Source organism: Acanthaster planci, linkage group LG11, assembly GCF_054643075.1.
Source record: "Acanthaster planci isolate LZ-2023a linkage group LG11, COTS_SCS, whole genome shotgun sequence".
NCBI lineage: Eukaryota > Metazoa > Echinodermata > Asteroidea > Valvatida > Acanthasteridae > Acanthaster > Acanthaster planci.
Genome location: NC_141787.1, coordinates 5,298,254 through 5,315,472, shown reverse-complemented (window position 1 = coordinate 5,315,472; position 17,219 = coordinate 5,298,254). Strand labels below are relative to the sequence as shown.

Here is a 17,219-nt window from a genome sequence, read left to right as displayed (position 1 = left end):
ACAAGGAATAGCTAGCTCAGCTGGGCAGAGAGACTGGATTTGCCTTCCACAGGCCAATATTGAAAAATTGACAGAGTTTGCTAAGCTGACCATCCATTCCAGTGGGATTAGTATGGCTACACGAAAAACATTTGTCTGAATATTTGAATGTCATATGTATCAGAAAATCTATCAATTGCAGGAAGCAAGCACAAGTATAAAACTTTGTAGCTGAGTTTATAGAAAAAGGGTACATTCGTTCAGAGATTTATAGAGCTGGTTTAAGTCCTAATCTTGTCAAATTTTTGGTTCACTCATGAATTACAAAAAAAAATCCGTAAAATAATACCCAGAAAGTTTGTATCCTTTTGCCAAGACTCACTGACGTGCCGTTTGTTTTCCAACACAGTGTGAGCTACTGGAGATAATTCTGTTGTACGTCCGAGACCAGGACGATCCGTCAGGATATCTTCTTAATTTGGCACAGCTTTTCCAGGTATCGGTGTTTTGTTGAAATATAAGAGACCAATCTCAGTTGAAGATAACTTACTCTCAGGAAGCCCCTTGCCATGTTGTACTTGAGATCTTTACTGACATCTTTCCAAGATCTTGACAACTCCATAAGTAACGGAATGTCGACAGGGCTGAGATTTCTCAGGGTTCCTCCTAATTTCAGGATTTTTCAAATAACTTCTTTTAAACTCTGGAAAATCCTTTGTTTATCAGTAAGGCTTTTTATGTATAAAAGTTGATAAAGACCACAAGAAATGGATATTTGGGGAACCTTTAGGTAAGCACAAATGTATGCCTTAGACCCTACGTTGCCGTGGGCCCTCAAAATCTTTGGTGATTATTTCGCGGAAAGTTTATATTCAGTCTCACCCCTGGTCAGATTCAAGTCAAATCCAATATGCATGAAGAAATACTGTCTGTATTACTTTGATTTCAAACGTGGAAAGCAGTTTGAATTGTTGAACACCAGGAGATAGAGTTAAAAATCAATATCTGGGAACAGAAAATTGTTCTTGGAGTGATATCAACAACTCACTGAGATTTTCACCATTAACCACTTCGCGCCGGGATTAGTTATCAATGTTGATGATGCTGGGCTGGGATAATTATCATGTTTTCTCTCTTCAAAATTCTTCAAAAATTCATCATTTCATTTAACGGCCGTTTATACCCACATGAAGTAAACTTTAGGCACTACTTTAGTTTGACAGGTGACCTTCATTGAGGCCCGAGTGTTTCAGCCAGGCCCACAGCCTTGTAAACAGAGCCCAGATTGTGCAATGTTATATAACTTTCTTTTGTTCATGAACCTGACTCAGTGCACTGCTGACCTCTTTTCAATAGGGGCTAGATTAGCGTGCAGCAGTACTGTGTGGCTCAGCGCTGCGATGGTGGAGTGCTTTTGTCCCCGATGGTAATCCGCTCGCTCTCAACACCCCAAACCTTGGTATACTGTTTCAAAACAAGGCTAGATTATCTCCACTTTTGAGAGTGAAAAATGTTGGTAATGCCCAGCAGCCTGGTCTTTTGTTCCGAGTACGGTCTTTTGTTACAGGGCCCTGTTTCCTTTGTCTGAGTTCAGAGACCCCGGCCATGAATATAGGGCCTATGGCTCCGCTACTGGAGCCCCCGGCAGCAAGTGGTTAAGAAGGGTATTCAGCTCAAAGTCAAATGTTTGCACTATTAAAGATACTTGAATCGAACAGTAGTTGGAGGGCTCAACATTTTAATCTGGTGTCATTACAGACTCCACTGACAAATGTCCCGTGGTCCTTTAAATGTTCCACTGTATCCAAAACATTGCCTATCCCAACTCATGCTGAGCCCTCGGTTGGCAGACGTACCGCACATCATTGTTGGAATTTGTCAATGTTTTATGTAGATCCTGTGATATTGACAAACCATCAGAAGGGTTATTCTTTTTTGTGAGCAGCGATATCTTTTGGTTGTACTTTCCTGTTCGCTTGTCTTTGGTGGTTTTTCAGAATGTTTTCTCTATATTTCAGCACCGTGTGCAGACCTGCCAACTGAATTTCAATGCTTCGTCAGGTAATCTGCTTTGTATGGTGGTTCTGGCTGTAAAATGGTTTTCTCACTTGATTATTGGTTGGCAGGTCTGCCCATAACAGTGTTTATTGTTGGTATTGTACTTTCCTGTGCCCCTGTCCCCCCTTGGCAGTTTTTCGAAATATCTTCTGTACATCTTAGGAACCTATCACCATGACTGTCAGTGTGGAGAGATACTTGCCAGTCAGTGAAGGAGAATGGTGCTCCTTTCCTGCTCAGAGAGCCAAATGGAGGTCGATGGTGTATGGCATAGTGTCCACCAGGTTTTGGGGGGTTCATAATAATCCCAAGAATTCCCTTAGATCACCCTCAGAGATCACTCAGGCTTGTTTTTGGGGTGTTTTTCTGCCGATGGATGACAGCACAATTATTGAGGTGTCCAGTGTTCCTAAGTAGAAAGCTTCAACTTCTTACAGTCTCAAATTCAGCCAGCTGTTCAGTGCTGGAGTTTTTTTTTAAGGTTTTGAAACTTTTTTTTTTCAGAAACAAGCTTTTGGGACACGTCAGCCTTACCGATACCTGCTGGATGCAGAGGAGCTGGCCCACCGGTTGACAGCACGCATCAGGTAAGTGCGCTGTCAGCATCCGATGGGATGTGACCAGAGTCTGGCTGCTTGAAGCTGCTGCTCACTGCGTTAATCCTCAAAGAGCTGAGTTATTGTGGACCATCTTACAACTGGGGGTGGAAAATTCTCCCCCTCCCTCCCGTAATAAATCAGCCGGCCCATACCCGGATTTTTAAAATCTTCGCATGCATTTGGAGACGGTCCTTTTTGAATAACTGTGAAGTTTCAGCTTAATCTGACATGTGGTTTTGTTGTTTCCGTCATTTGTTTAAGGCTACGCGCTTGCCAGCCCATGTGTATTGAGCACTATGGTGGAAAAAGTATACCTTTTTGCTGACCTGTCTCAGAAAAAAAGGGCACTTTTTGAGAACAGTATGTTCAAATTTCACAAAAGTGTTGTCAAAATGGCCACAAAAAGTTACGGGAAAAATTCCTAAAGACTCAGCTTTTGAAAAAAAATGCACTGCTTCAATATCAGAAAAACTGTTGGGGGGGTTAAATTCTGGTCCACTCCCCCTTAGGGTTAATAGGGTCACTGACTCGTGACCTGAGATACCTCGGCTTGTCTTAGGCAAAGGCAGCAGCACTGCATTCAGTATTAGGTGGTAAGCAAGCCTTCTAAGCTTATGAATGGCAAAAGCTTTGAGAAAAACGGAGCCAGCACTCGGTGCTCGATCGGAGCTATGATGACAACCCGCCCATGGCACAAGAAGTGACCATTATATCATGCAGTCAAGAATTCAGTTTATCTAAACAATGAGCCTCACAGTCAAGTTTCTTCACAAGGTACGGCTGTCAAACTGTTGCCCACGGGAATGGTCACTGATCTCTGGAAAATCGTATGGGCACATGGTCCCTTGCTGTTTTCTCTGATTGGACCTTGCAGCGTGAAATAAAAGCCGTGTTGAGGGTAGCAACATAACGTTGCTCACTCCAGGCGTGTTTCACAGCCTAAACTAGAATATGATTTTGTATACAAAAGGGCAAAATCAAAAACATGCTCTTCCCTCAATGTGCTCTCAAAGGTTACAGCCCATCATTTGTAGTTATCAAAAAGTAACTGATGAAATGATTGCTGAAAAGCATACTTGGTTCGAAGATGGCCATAGGACATAACTACCTGTGAAATTTTTCTTCCGGCAAGCTGTCATTTTGAAGAAAACAATGAAAGGTCATTTCCAATGATGTGTCCAAAGACGCATTTGTGGAAAGTTACCACTAGAAGCGTTAGCAAGCATTGACGCAACACGCGCATGAATGGTTACTGTAATTCATTACTTCAGTGCATGACGTTGCATATCTTCATATGAGTGAACGTGAAAATGTGTCCCACATGCTGAATCCAGGCGTGTTTCACAACATGACTCATCAACTTCTGATCTGAAATCAAAATCCGACAAGACTGTTTTTCTCAGAATATTCAGTATTCATTGAACCGAAACTTCATCAGGTTTGTTCTGACGCTCCCTCCTTTAAATTTCAGTAATTTTGTTGCCTCAAAGAAACGTAATGCACAAATGACAGATGATGGACCGTACCTTTAAGCAAAGTATTTCCAAATCATTTGCCTACATGTTTCATTCTCGTTTTTGCTTGTCATTTTTGCCGTAGCTTTCTGTGTGGTATGCTACTAGTTGAGTCCATGAACCTGGATGCACTGATTGGCCTACCAGATTCGGACAAGTAAGTAACAACCTCCCTTGCCAACTTGCTACATTTTTGGACCTCTGCAAGAGCCGGACTGGTACCAAGGTGTACCCTAATTCACTATTCCAGAACTTTACTGCACAGTCTTTGTACTTCCATTTTTGAGGCGCATCATGCCTCATATGAATTAAAGGAAGCTGGACTCTACTATCCTAAATCCTACAGAATCCTCCAAAACATTCTGGTGTATTTTAGAAGGTTCTGTGAGGATTTGGGTAAAACCAGCATGCTTGGAATCAAGCATTCTACCAGAGGTTTCATACTTTTGTTGTATACCGTAGTGCACAAAGCACATTGACTTCAAACGGTATTTCTTGCCATGGTTATGGGCATGACAAAATGTAGTTCATCCACCTGTTGGAATGATTCAAGCTTCAATTTGTGTTTGATGTTAATCCCTATGGGCCCCGAGCTGGACCAAGAGAGGGTGCAATTTTCCTAGCAACGGAAGCTCCTTGGGTGGTAACTGCGCACCACTGGTTCACGAATGACTATGAAACACAAGCGCTGCAGTAGCATCGCTACCAACAAAATGGACACTCCCCCAAAACAACCAACTTGGCTCTTTTCAACCGATGAGGGGGTGCTTCTGCGCATGGCCGATTACCACTGCAACAATATCAGCAAAGAGTCAATTATGCCGACATAACTCCCCTGAAAAACGTGGCATATTTTACACTCACTGCAACCTTTCCAATCCAACTTCACTCTGTGCTGTGACTGAAGTCAGACACAATTACCCGGTGGGAACTTGCTGCTGTCATTTTCTGTAGAGCATCTTGAAGTCAGCTTTTTGTTCGTACATTCACAAGTTTGGTGTTTAGATAAGATACAGATGAAATGATGGGCCTGGGTGTTTGCTTTCTTTCCTAGACCACCCAGTCACCGTCTTGTGTCAGACCAAAAGCTAGCTGGGGTAAGTAAACTTTACTTACGCTGAAATCAGTAATGATGATTGTGAAATGAGACTGCTGGTCAGTACCAAAGCATGATGTGCAAATGACAATGAGTAAATTTAGATTGGTGGTCAGTCAAGAATCTCAGCATTTTTTAAATATTAGTTTTTTTAACTGTGTGGACTCATCTGCCTCCATTTTAAGTCTTAACAAATTTTCTTGCTTTTCAATGGGCCCCGAGCTGACCAAGTGAGGGTGCGATATTCCTGGCGATGGAGGCTCCCTTGGCTGTAACTGCGCACTGCTGGTTTGTGAATGAATATGAAATGCAAGCATTGCAGTCACATCGCTACCAACAAAAATGAACACCAACATGGCTCTTTCTAGCCGATGGACGGGGGGAGTGTGCTCCCGGTCAAGGCAGATACAATCCAAATACAAATGTTTTACGGGGATTTCTGTTTTCTTGCTTGATTCACATCAACCCCCCCAAAATTCCTAAACTTATTAAAGAACTGATGATTGTGAATGGCCTTTAAGGTACCCCAAGCCCAACTTTGTGGGCAACACATTTTGTAATTGTGAGCCAAAGAAAATTTGAATTCTTACCAAAATGAGAGCTGAGAGCAAACAAACATTTTGAAGAGTTTCCCAGAGTTGCATATCGAAAAAATCAAACTAAAGGAATAAGCTACCACACTGCCTAAACCTCACAATATATACAGTGATGCCTATTGAATTGTATCCATGGGTGTGCTTGTAGGGGTCCATTCCAAAGTAATTTATTTTCGGTTTCAAATTGACTGAAATATCAGTTGTACTTGATAGAACTTGGTTTGTGGATGGATAGCCAATTTTAGCTTCCTGAGGTATTGGAAGTTGACAAAATAGTTCTGGAGGTAAAGCTGCCACGCGTTTAAACCGGCTAGGGCTGAGAATAACACCGACCAAAACTCAACAACCACTGTGTAAAACATGTTGTGTGGACCCAGTTTGGAACTTTATGGCATCATTCAACACAATTGTGCTGTTCGTTGACTAATCCAGTCTTAAAGTAGTATATCTCTTGTCAACTTTTTGCAGGAGCTGACCTCCATCTTCCAGAATCTCGGCACCCAGCCATCCCACGGCCCAGTCCTCCTGGCCTGGCTGGCCCTCCACTGCACCCTCTGGCCCGAGGGGGACATGGCCGGGGTGCGCAGGCTGGGCCAGCAGGCCGTACAGCTGCAGGTGTTCCGCTACATCTCAGGTCAACTGGTCAACCTCGCCGGAGAGAAGAAGGAGGTAAGTCATGGCTTCCCTTAAGACAGTGAGACAGTGTCAAATTTGGAACAGGTCGTTTGAGAACAAAGCACGCTTATGATTTGGTGTAAAGCGGCGCTGCTGGGCAAACCTTGCATACGCGTTTTGCTGTTCCCAAAAGACCTCAGACTTGCTTCATTTTGGGCTGATCCTGTTGGAATATTGCACTTTTAGTATTTGCCATTTGCAAGGGGAGTGATTGGTTGGATGAATTGTTTGCAGATTTATTTGAACAGAAATGAGGGTAAAAACTGCAATGCTGGAGAAAACAGGAAAACTGGTGCCCTTGGTGTGGCTGGTTCCCTCTCAGCTACAGTGCAAGTCCAAGCCGATGATATCGTTTGCATGTGGCGGACATGCTGATTTACAGTTTTTCATTGTCAATTTACTTTCCTGTTTCTGGGACCTTGATGAAAAAGGGCCGTCTGAGATGTTGCGTGGAATTCTGTGAAAGAACTGGGATTTAAAATTTTGTAATAAATAAAGGTAGAGAGTGTGTGCCGATAAAGGATCAAGTTTGCTGTGATGACAGAGGCCAAGCTTTTGTGACCAACTGCACATAACATGGATGCCACTGCGCGTTGTCTCTTTCCTCTTCTAATAGCATGTCACAACAACCAGTACAGGTCACTCTCATTAGCATAAACATGTCAAGATGAAATGCCAGTGAACTGTACAGAAATTATCTGTCCCAGCCATTTTGTAGATTTTCCTTTAGGGAAACATTTGAAGGAGGAGCATGTACAATATTGCCACATTTCATTGGTCACAAGCTGGAGTTTGGTTTGGGGTGTATTCTTTTTTGGGGGGTTGTTTGTCTTGTCTGTTTTTTTTTTTTTAATTGAATCCTTGAAGAACCAGTTCTTTCCTGCGGATTTGTAAATATCTGCCTGAAATGATACTCTTGGCAAATAGTTAAGCACTTCTTATCAACCAGTACATGTACTTTATTGGCATTCGGCGAACTGTAACAAAGGCGTGTGTTTAGTAAATTCCTTGTTTTTAGTCAATACAAGCCTTCCATTGATTCAGTGTGATGTTGCCTTGGTTCTTTTTTTCATATTCATTTCAATAGAAACTCATATACATATACCTTGTTTGGTCGGAATCTGTGGGTTTCAACAGATCTTTTGCCCACATGAAGTTTTAATGTATGAATGCAGATTTCTTGAAAACAAACTTAAAACTTAAAAAGTATTTTTGATGTAATTAGTTCACAAGTTACTTTGTCATGTTTTAACTTTACTTCAAAAGGATAAGCACATTGCACTAAATGCAGTCTAACATTCAAAAGAATTTCATAAGACAGAATAACTCTCAGCCAATCTCGGTGGCTCTTTTTATTTATTTATTTATTTTTTTGGGTCAAGTGGTCCTCTCGACCTTGAAGCAGTTGTCATTAAATTCACACAGCAACCAATATTTAAACACGTTTTTCGAAATTTAAACAAGTCCATCCTGGTTTTTTTAAAGCTAGCCTTTATGGTGAATTCTCAAAATATTTGGAGTCATTTTCATTCATTTCTAAAATTCCTCACAAGTCCAATCACAACTTGTTAACTGAACATAATGGTCACAACCACCCAAACCACTGCAGCATAGAAACAAGACGTGTTTATGCAACACATTTTCAACACAACTACATGTGTGATGTGTTGTCAAAATACCAACAGCCCAACTTCACCAAAAGTTGTGCCTTTACTATAAAAGAAAAAATACCCACATTTCAACACTCTGCTTAGAATATTGTGGTGTTGTTCACAGGGTAATCCCAGAAATTAGGGTTCCAAAAGTGTGTGACATTTTTGTGTCTCTGTTACATCTGACCTTTATTATTTGACATGGAAATATCGCCGGAATTGATTTCATTCTATTACTATTTGTTTGGCAGGTAATTTGCATTAATTTTAATTTATCACTCTTGGAAATTAGAAAATGTGCCCTGAACATGCAAAATCATGTCAGATGTGACAGGGACGCACAAAAAAATGGACTCCTAATTTCTGGAATTACCCTACTGCACAATTTTTTTATGCATTTCACTCATTTAAAAAACATCCAAACATTACAGCATTAAAAAAACCAGCTATATCATCTTACACAATGCAATCTACACAGCTACACAGCAGTCAGTTTTGAACACACATTTCAAAGTCTGGATACATCCAATTTTTCCTAATGTCAATTCCCATGTTGAATTCTGGTAAAGTGTTCACAGATAGTTGCATGATTTCATTGTAATCCACTTACAACGGCAATCAAAGTTTTGAACAAAATATTCAACATTTAATCAAAGATAATTCAGGAATGCGACCCCCTATGTCCTAACAAAATGACTGGCGTCTTATTCAAAACTTTTCTGCAGTCTCTGTTGTAAAGCCATCATTTTTGTACCAATTTTTCTTCTTGTTTTTCATTTTCCACAAAGGCCATAAATTTTGTACACTAACTTTTCAGAGGGGCACAAGGATCATATTTGGACGCCATACATATACCTTTTGATGAATCTGCTTTGAAAGGGTTTTGTGTTTTGCCACTTTCTTGTAGTCTGATTTTCCTGACCATACCATTGTGCATTTTTCCCAAATCTTTAAAAATAATTTTAAGATCACTTGATGCAAATAGGAATGTTTATTTAACACCCCTGGCACTTTCACTTGAACCTTCTGAAATCTTTCAAAGGCAAAGTACTTTCTTTGTAGCCTGTGGCTCTAGCTTCATCGACCCTGCAAGTCCTCCTGAGTAAATTAAAGTGTTGAGAGCAACAGAGTATAAGAATCGGAGAGGGGTCAACAGGGTTCCTTTGACCAGGGAGAGTAATGGAATTTTGTTCATAAGCTTCAGTTCTGAAGAGTCATGCAAACGTGCACATATCACAGCAAAAGTTTATGGAAGTATGCACAAGTACAGGAATGGCATATTATAATCGCTGACCGTGTTTTAAACATGTAACAGGTACACACTTCTCAGGTGAAAGTGTGTAAAAGATTGTAAGTAACTCTCAGGGTGAATAGGCCTTCGTACATGTACATGTATATTCCACTTTTAGTTGTAGTTTTTCATCGTAGGGTAGAATCATTGGTTTTGAGTGTGACCCAGCCCTTCCTACGGCTTGCGGATTCTGGGGGCATTCTTCACATGATCCAACAATTTGCTGAAGAACTTTGAGTCCCCATCATCATCTGGTTTCCTCTGCAGCTGAACGTTTGGCCTGTCATCAGGCATCAGGAGAGTATGGATCCCGGTGGCCTCATAAGCCAGGGTCATGATGGTGTGCTCTGGGCTCTGACTCAGGTAACTCCTGATGGCTTCTGCTGGGTCTTTGCTACCATCCAACCTCCCAAACATCTGCTTGGTGCACACCACGCACACTATCCGGCTGCTTCTCATCAGAGTTGGCAGCGTGGACTTGCCTGGTTTACACTTCTAGACAGTGAAAGTAACCAGACAGGACACCCTTGTCAACATTATGATTGTCCAAGTGTTTTGTGCTGGCCTGTGTCCCAGTTGACATCCTTATGGTTATTCTTAGTATCAGACTTGTGCCAAGAGAAGCAACAGCAGTGTCTGTGAAGTATGCACGGATATGATTGTTACGTGTATACCGGGCATTCTTTCTTAGCCAACTTGTGTGAATTCAGTTGAAAATGAGGTACTCTTTTATACATAAAATATACTTGATGTCTGGCTTCATTGGATCCTAATGGCGTGGGCCCTTTAATACAACCAATATCCAGCAGATTTTGCGCTCACAGGCATTTCTAAGGACCACTTTTAACAAAAGACCTCTCTCAGAGGACAATATTAATTCCTGTCCAGTTTTTATGTGTTTCTGCGGTAACTGTCTGATTGTAGTACTGCTATAAGGACTTACACATGTATATGGTGAGTTGAACACACTGGAACCTTTTTTTAGTGTTCACACAGTTTCTTACAATATGGTGTTGCTTCAGCACTTCGTTGTGCAAACTATGTGACTTTGAAAAGCCAAAAATATTTGTAGTTTCTGGTCTGGAGTTAATTCCACAAATAGTGTCGTGAGGCATTTTTTCCTCCCTCGAAAGATGTATGTGTGATGTATGTACGTGTGAAGAGATTTGCATTCTGAAAAACAAGCCAACGATGTGCTTTCCTTTGTGTCTATGTACATCGCATTTTTTTAGAAGCGTTTCAGATGAAATGACAACTTTCTTTGTGCCTGGTTCTCAGATGTTCTTTGCAACACTGGTAAAAACGTGAACATGATACACGGTTAAATTTTTTGCAGACTATGTGGATGCCTAAACTAGAGAGGCCACATGAGCGTCTTAATGGTTCTTGTGATCTCGCAGTAGCGAGGATTCCACCCATCAACTTTGGCAGTGCTTGGGCTTGCATGCATACTGAAAAAACAACTTTAGGTTTCTGTTTTCTCCAGTGAGTGGGTCTGCAGTGGTTCACACTTTGTAAGTTTTCAGGTCAGCTGATTAATTACTTACATGTACTGCTGAAAAGAAGTTCTCCGCTTCTAACTTTTTGACCATCTTATTCACCCAGGATTTAACATTTTCCTCGTTATCACAGATCCAGAGAATGTCATGTTTCCACACTTTAAAAGGGCCGTCGCACACACCTATCGATAGAAACGTCATTATAAAGAAAGGCAAACAGGAGTGTTTCTGTCCCAGGGAGCTTTGACATTGATTTACAATAGCGATGCAAAGTAACAAATTTATTCAAGTTAAGGTTTACGCATGTTGGCGACAAGCTGGTAGTGTTTCGACGGAGCTGACTCACCCAGTCCGCTCTGAGTGGGAACAGAAGAGGGCGTGCTTTTAAATGAAATTAGCAGTCCTTTGGTACTAACTCACTACATAGGTGTGCAAGGTTTTGCATGTTTTACGCGGAGCATGCTGAGTATGCAAAACAAATTTTTTCTGGAATGCGTGGCCTTCACGTGCACGCTGAGTGCGAGCTAGTCTTGCCCCAAGACTGGTTTTACTGTTTTGACTGGTGCGCCATGCAGGCGACATGCCCTGGTGTGCATGCGCACCATAAGGGTGCCTGTCTCCGCAATGTGCAGTTGTTGGCAATGCGCATGTGCAATTTTTCACGGTAACTTGAGCGCATGAGATATGCTCAAAATTTTTCAGGTAAGCCTTGCGGATTTTACAAGACTGGTTTTCTGGCAGTTTGTCTCTTGTGAATGTAGCACTCTCTAGTGGTAGTGTTATTCAGCTGTGCTTGTCCGTGCTGTCGCCTGCACAGTGCATTGGCCAAAAGAATAAAAACAGTCTTGACCAAACGCGAGCAAAAACCAGACTGGAAAACTTCATACCCGTCTGCCTTCCTTTCGCTGGTTAGAGCGCACTTCAACTCAGGGCAGATACAAAAGGCATTTGAAGCCATGCCTTCTGCATGTGCATGTACATTGGAGTCTGGTCATTTGAACAGCCATTCTCATGATTTCAGTTCCATCACTCTGCTACTAGTAACGACGAAATCTGCCTAGCCCTGTGTCAGGCCATGTCCAAATTATTTCGGCTTTTGCTTGAAATTAGCCATGAATCTACAATGCCATCGGCAGCATCTGCTTGTAAGCCACGGCCAAACAATTCAGAAATCTATGCATTCAGTAGCACAGTCATTGGATTAAAGTATGTGACTTTAGCATTACTCTATTAACTCGTCCTTTGCCGGTGATGATGAATGAACCAGTGAGAATTTTGGCTCTCAGTCATGAATATGTATGAGATATGATAATGACATTTGATGTGAACTGTGCTGTGTAACACTTCAATGGCCTCATACATTTGCTGATTAAATGCCTAGGATGTGATTGTCAGTGCAACAGTTGGTACTTGTCATCTTATATTCTTCCTCCTAATTTTTGTGGTGGGATCGAATAATGCACTAACCTCCAAGTCTGGGAAGGCAGCATCGGTTCTCCTCGGCACGCAGCATGCCTTCCTGTTTGGCAAGTAGCTGCATGCACCACTCAATATCGTCTCTGTCAGTGAGTCTGTTGGCATATAGGCAGAGGTCACGCAGTCTCTTGAGTTTCTTCACCTGTGGAAGAAGTTAGAGCCCCTTGGTCACTCGGCTAGCTGTTGCAAGTGTGGGTGCGGTGCACTTTGGGTAAAGATTTGTATAGTTGTTCCGTTCAACACATCACCTGGGACAATTTTGACTGGTGGTGAACAATCTTGAAGTACTTTAAATATTAAAACTTCAAATATTGGGATATCACTTAACTTTTTATTGATAATTTTTTTTCAACCTGAATTTTCAATAAAGCTGACAACACAGTCTCTCACACTCTCTTAAAACCAGTTACTTAAAACCAAATACTACAGGATGACACATTCTTGTTCATATCACATCTTGAGAAAGTCACACGTGACTTTCCTGGCTTCAAATGTGAAATGCCACTCACCTCCTGGAAGGGGAATGTGTGGATCATGTTCTGGGCAAAACAGGCCGTTTCTAGAGACTGCAGCTCTCCAACAGTTTTAGGAATTGCCGTCAGTCGGTTAGATTGCATGTTGAGACTTTGCAACGTCTGAAAAAGTGCCACAGGACAAAATGATTAACAGACAAAATTTTTGGTACCTGGAGTTGCATGGCTGATCAGATTTCCACTACTGGTACATTATTAGCCTTGGCAAAGGAGGACTTTTTTTGGCTCAGTTTAAAAAAAAAGGCCCCTTTATGTTCATTTTTCAATGCAACCTAAATGTGGCAGTAAGATACAAGTTGTCTCACTGCATTGTGTTGAAAATTCTATAGTCTCGTTTGGTAACATTTCATCAACAATCTGCCAGTCAATACGATTGAATGTTCGGATGTTCGATCAAATTGAAGTGGAATATTCAAATAGTGAAGTCTTTGACTTGACTCAGCCCTAGACCTTTCCCTCCATGAAGGCCCTCTCACTTTGTATCAGTTCCCACTGAGTTCTTACGACAATGTACATGTACAAGATCTCACCACGATTGGCCACGCTCTTCTGATTTTCTTGAGGATTTAGTAGGATTGTATTTGAGTGTGATGGGGATTTCATGTCTCTACCTTGTTTAATGATTAACATGGACTTGTCCTAGATTCTTAAATTTACATGCATTTAAGAACATGAAATTGTAAAAGGTCTCTGAAATATATATTTCATTTGCCCAATCGATGTATCTGAAGTACCGGTACACTGTTATGTCCTGCAGAGAGGTCAATCCCCTTTCACCCTCTCCCCGAGTCCCTTACCCCCATTGCTTTTTAGGGATTAAGGAAAAACTTCATACCTTCATTTTACTTATACTTTCAGGAATCTGTCTAATGGCATTGTTGGAAAGCTTCAATATTCTCAACCTTGGAAGGTCACAGAGTTTCTCTGGAAATGCCTCCAGCTTGTTGTTATCCAGATAGATTTCTTCGAGGGTTGTCAGTTGGCTGATGTCTTTACCTGAATAATATTGCATCCAAATTCATAAACACCTGAGACAGTTTTCCTGTTGGTCGAGAGCCTAGTGGCTAGTCTTACATGGTTGGTAAAGCACTGGCTGGCTGCTTTCAAAAACTTTTCCCAATCTCCACTTACACTGAAACCCATGCACAGTTGGAAATTAGACTCAGTCATGCAGAACTTTTCACTATCACAGGATTTTCTTAAAGCCAACCTCAAGAGCTTCACTATGTAATTTTTTAAATTTTACCTTCGAGTTAAAATTGAAGAGTTTAAATTCCCCCCATGCTACCTACAATGTACGGAGAAGAGTGCAGACAAATAAAAATCTTGATTGCACTGCTTACCTATTTGGTCTTGTGTGACCTGGTTGTTCTTCATGGTCAGTACCGCCAGATTTTTCAGCTCAAAAATCACAGGCGGAATATGCCGAAAAGAGTTGAAGCCCAGGTTCAGGATTTTCAGGTTTTTCAGCTGGTTGAAGTCGACAGGCAGCTCGTCCAAGTCGTTGTAGGTCAGGTACAGTCTGGTGAGGTCTCTCATCTCCAGAATCTCCGGCGGAAGTCGACAAAGATTACAAGACGACAAGGACAAAGTCTCTGAAGATTTTACGCCCTGCCATAGAGCACAAAGATGGAAAGATGAGTGCTAAATCCCCCTTCCGCAACACTTGGAAGAGAGTGTAAAAAATCACGAGTTACCTCAGATGCCAATATATCCCATTCTTGCCGTCTTGTTCGTTGTTCCACCTCATCTTTCGGTAGGTCAGTAGTTACAAAGAAACCTTTGCATGCACTGTCACTATCTGATGCTGCCATCATGCCTACCTCCTCAGGCAATGCAATGCAGAATATCTGACTGCCGTCCTTGCGTCGTCGACTTTTATGTGCTCACTGACTGAAAATTTCATAGCACAGACATTCAAACATTTTCCCCCAAAAGTTCTTAGCAGTACCCCATTTATCGCTAATACAAAATTCATTTGTGTGACTGCAGTCTGCCTAGCAACCATTTATAAAAGTGACAACAGTTCACCATCGCACACACGTATGCTTTTTGAATTGTTTGGCAGATTAGAAAGGGAATGTCGAGATACCCAAAGAAAATGTTCTGTGGGCCTGATTTGGGGAAATCCCTGTTCTCCTAGCAATAATTTCAAAGTCATTCACCTTTATGAAACAGAACAATAATTGAACAATAACGGTACCGCCCGCCGAGTTTTTCAAAATGGACGTAAGAGTCTTTTCATGCCAGTGTAGTTGGCCTCCCACATCACCTTACTCACATTAGCCGGGAAAAAAAAAATGGAAAAAAAAAAACAAACCCTGAATAGTTTTGGAGAAAATAAATCATTCTTTTGGGTTTCATTTTTGGGGACACCCTGCATACGATCCTGTACTATTTAAGGTCCTGGAAAATACCACGTACATGTGCATGTACCAGTGGAGATACATGTAACTTGTCTTCTTTTGTTTCCTGGGTTCTGTAAAACTCTAGTTGTTTGAATCCTTTGAATCCTACCTTGTTTTCAGCAGACCAACTGAAGCTGCAGCTTTTGTCATGTGACACCACCTTCTGGGTGCTGTCTTCAAAGGCCAGTATCTTAGGACACCTCCAATTAAATTGAATATTGCCTGGTTTATCGGCAGGAACCTGTTCTACATGTAGGTAAAATTTCATAGTGATGTCGCGATGAGGCCATCATGTCTGAGTTACATGTTATACCACTTTAGAGTCATTTCACGTAAATATCAGACATTTATCCTTGGTCAAAAATCATATGTTTTCATACTTTGTATGATGACAGGACTTTTGGTGTAATTAAACAAAATAGACTTTTCCAATCAATATCAAGCTGTTACCATACAGCATTTTTGCCCTTCTGTTAGCAAATTACTCATTTGAGGCAAAGCTTTGTTGGAGTTGCAGTGGTGGAAATAAACAATGTAGCCCAAAATGTTTGATGATGGTTGATGATCGTTCTCTCAAATAAACCAAATACATTTGCGAATAAGTCAAATATGAATTTAAAAATTAAAGGCTCTACATGAATGCCTGTTTTATCAGAACATAAGGCTTTTCCGCTTTTTGTGGTTTGAAAAAAATGCCTTTGTTCATTTTAGATATATGTATTTTAATTTCACACGTTTTCCATTTAAAACACACTTCAGAGCTATGGTACACATCAGCAAAGGAAAAACAACTTACTTGCAATGAGATATAGGAATCAATTTTTAAAATGAAAAAGAGAATCTTGCAACTTCTTTAGGCTGGAAAAAAGCAAGATGGAATGACTCAGAATCAAGCCCTGCAACCCAGCATTCTAGCCACTCTACCACCAGCTAAACAAAATCTTGTCACTGCAACCGCATCAGATTGATTACATTGTTGAAGAAGTGTAGGGGTTTACAGCATCTTTTAATTATTGATTAAGACTGAAAAGAGACCCAAAATGCATTTTTCTGTTTTGTGAAAGATGACCATATTGGAGGCAATACTGGCACAGCGGGTTACGATTGCCCAAGATTTCCTCACCACAACATTGGCCCTAATCACAACTGAAAGGAAAATATTCTGAGACCCCCCGTAAGTTGACGTTTTAAGGGGCAAATGTGAGGTAAAAATGTCAATTTTGTGTGTTCTAAAAATAGACTTCAATGCAAGCTGCACAAAGAGCATGAGGGTGACACTTAAAGCAATAATTTTTTGTCTCAAGTAGAGGCAAAGATGATACTTTAAAGTGACATCAGTAGATTTGTGAAATATTTTTGCATTTTTGGTTAGGTGGCCTTTTAAATATAAGCTTAAAAAACAGGTGAACTCCCTTTCCACCAAGATAACAGGAAAACTTTTAGTAGGGGGCACTTCCCAGGGATTCTGTTGACATGTCGCCTGGCAACTCTTCATAAAGGAATAAAAGTATGCTGCCGTAACTAATAGTGTTTGTGCATCGTATGCCGGACAGTGTGGTTATGTTGAAAACTTAGTAGGGGACACTCCCCAGGGATTCTGTTGACATGTTGCCTGGCAACTCTTCATAAAGGAATAAAAGTATGCCGCACTAATTATAGTACTTTCACCATGAAAGCCTTCAAGTCTTACACCTGTGAAGTTCATTTGGTTCATTATGTCATGCATATCAGCCTATGCTATTATGCTTTGAGCGCATGTCACCGGGAAATGTTACTATTTTTAGCCAAGCTGCCTTCCAGTAATGGGTACTTTATGAGAGTAGGGTATGATACGATGTACACG

At 41.1% G+C, this 17,219-nt stretch overlaps 2 protein-coding genes across 6 annotated transcripts in view; one reads left to right on the top strand and one right to left on the bottom strand.

Annotated features, from left to right (window-relative positions):
- The window catches only part of nup188 (nucleoporin 188), a 192,141-nt gene that overhangs the window by 100,198 nt on the left and 74,724 nt on the right, over positions 1 to 17,219 (top strand). For all 5 annotated transcript variants that reach the window (XM_087143590.1, XM_087143591.1, XM_087143589.1 and 2 more), the window contains 5 exons: positions 389 to 475; positions 2,542 to 2,624; positions 4,236 to 4,307; positions 5,205 to 5,247; positions 6,311 to 6,511. In XM_087143590.1, the coding sequence (XP_086999716.1) occupies positions 389 to 475; positions 2,542 to 2,624; positions 4,236 to 4,307; positions 5,205 to 5,247; positions 6,311 to 6,511 (486 nt within the window). The remainder of the gene's footprint in view (positions 1 to 388; positions 476 to 2,541; positions 2,625 to 4,235; positions 4,308 to 5,204; positions 5,248 to 6,310; positions 6,512 to 17,219) is intronic.
- On the bottom strand, positions 9,635 to 14,799 carry LOC110989594 (uncharacterized). The gene is made up of 7 exons (XM_022254096.2): positions 14,666 to 14,799; positions 14,312 to 14,579; positions 13,804 to 13,964; positions 12,945 to 13,070; positions 12,427 to 12,577; positions 11,008 to 11,141; positions 9,635 to 9,955 (listed from the first exon to the last, which is right to left on the bottom strand). The coding sequence occupies exons 1-7, from the start codon at positions 14,783 to 14,785 to the stop codon at positions 9,635 to 9,637; spliced, it is 1,281 nt and encodes a 426-aa protein (XP_022109788.1). The 5' UTR covers positions 14,786 to 14,799.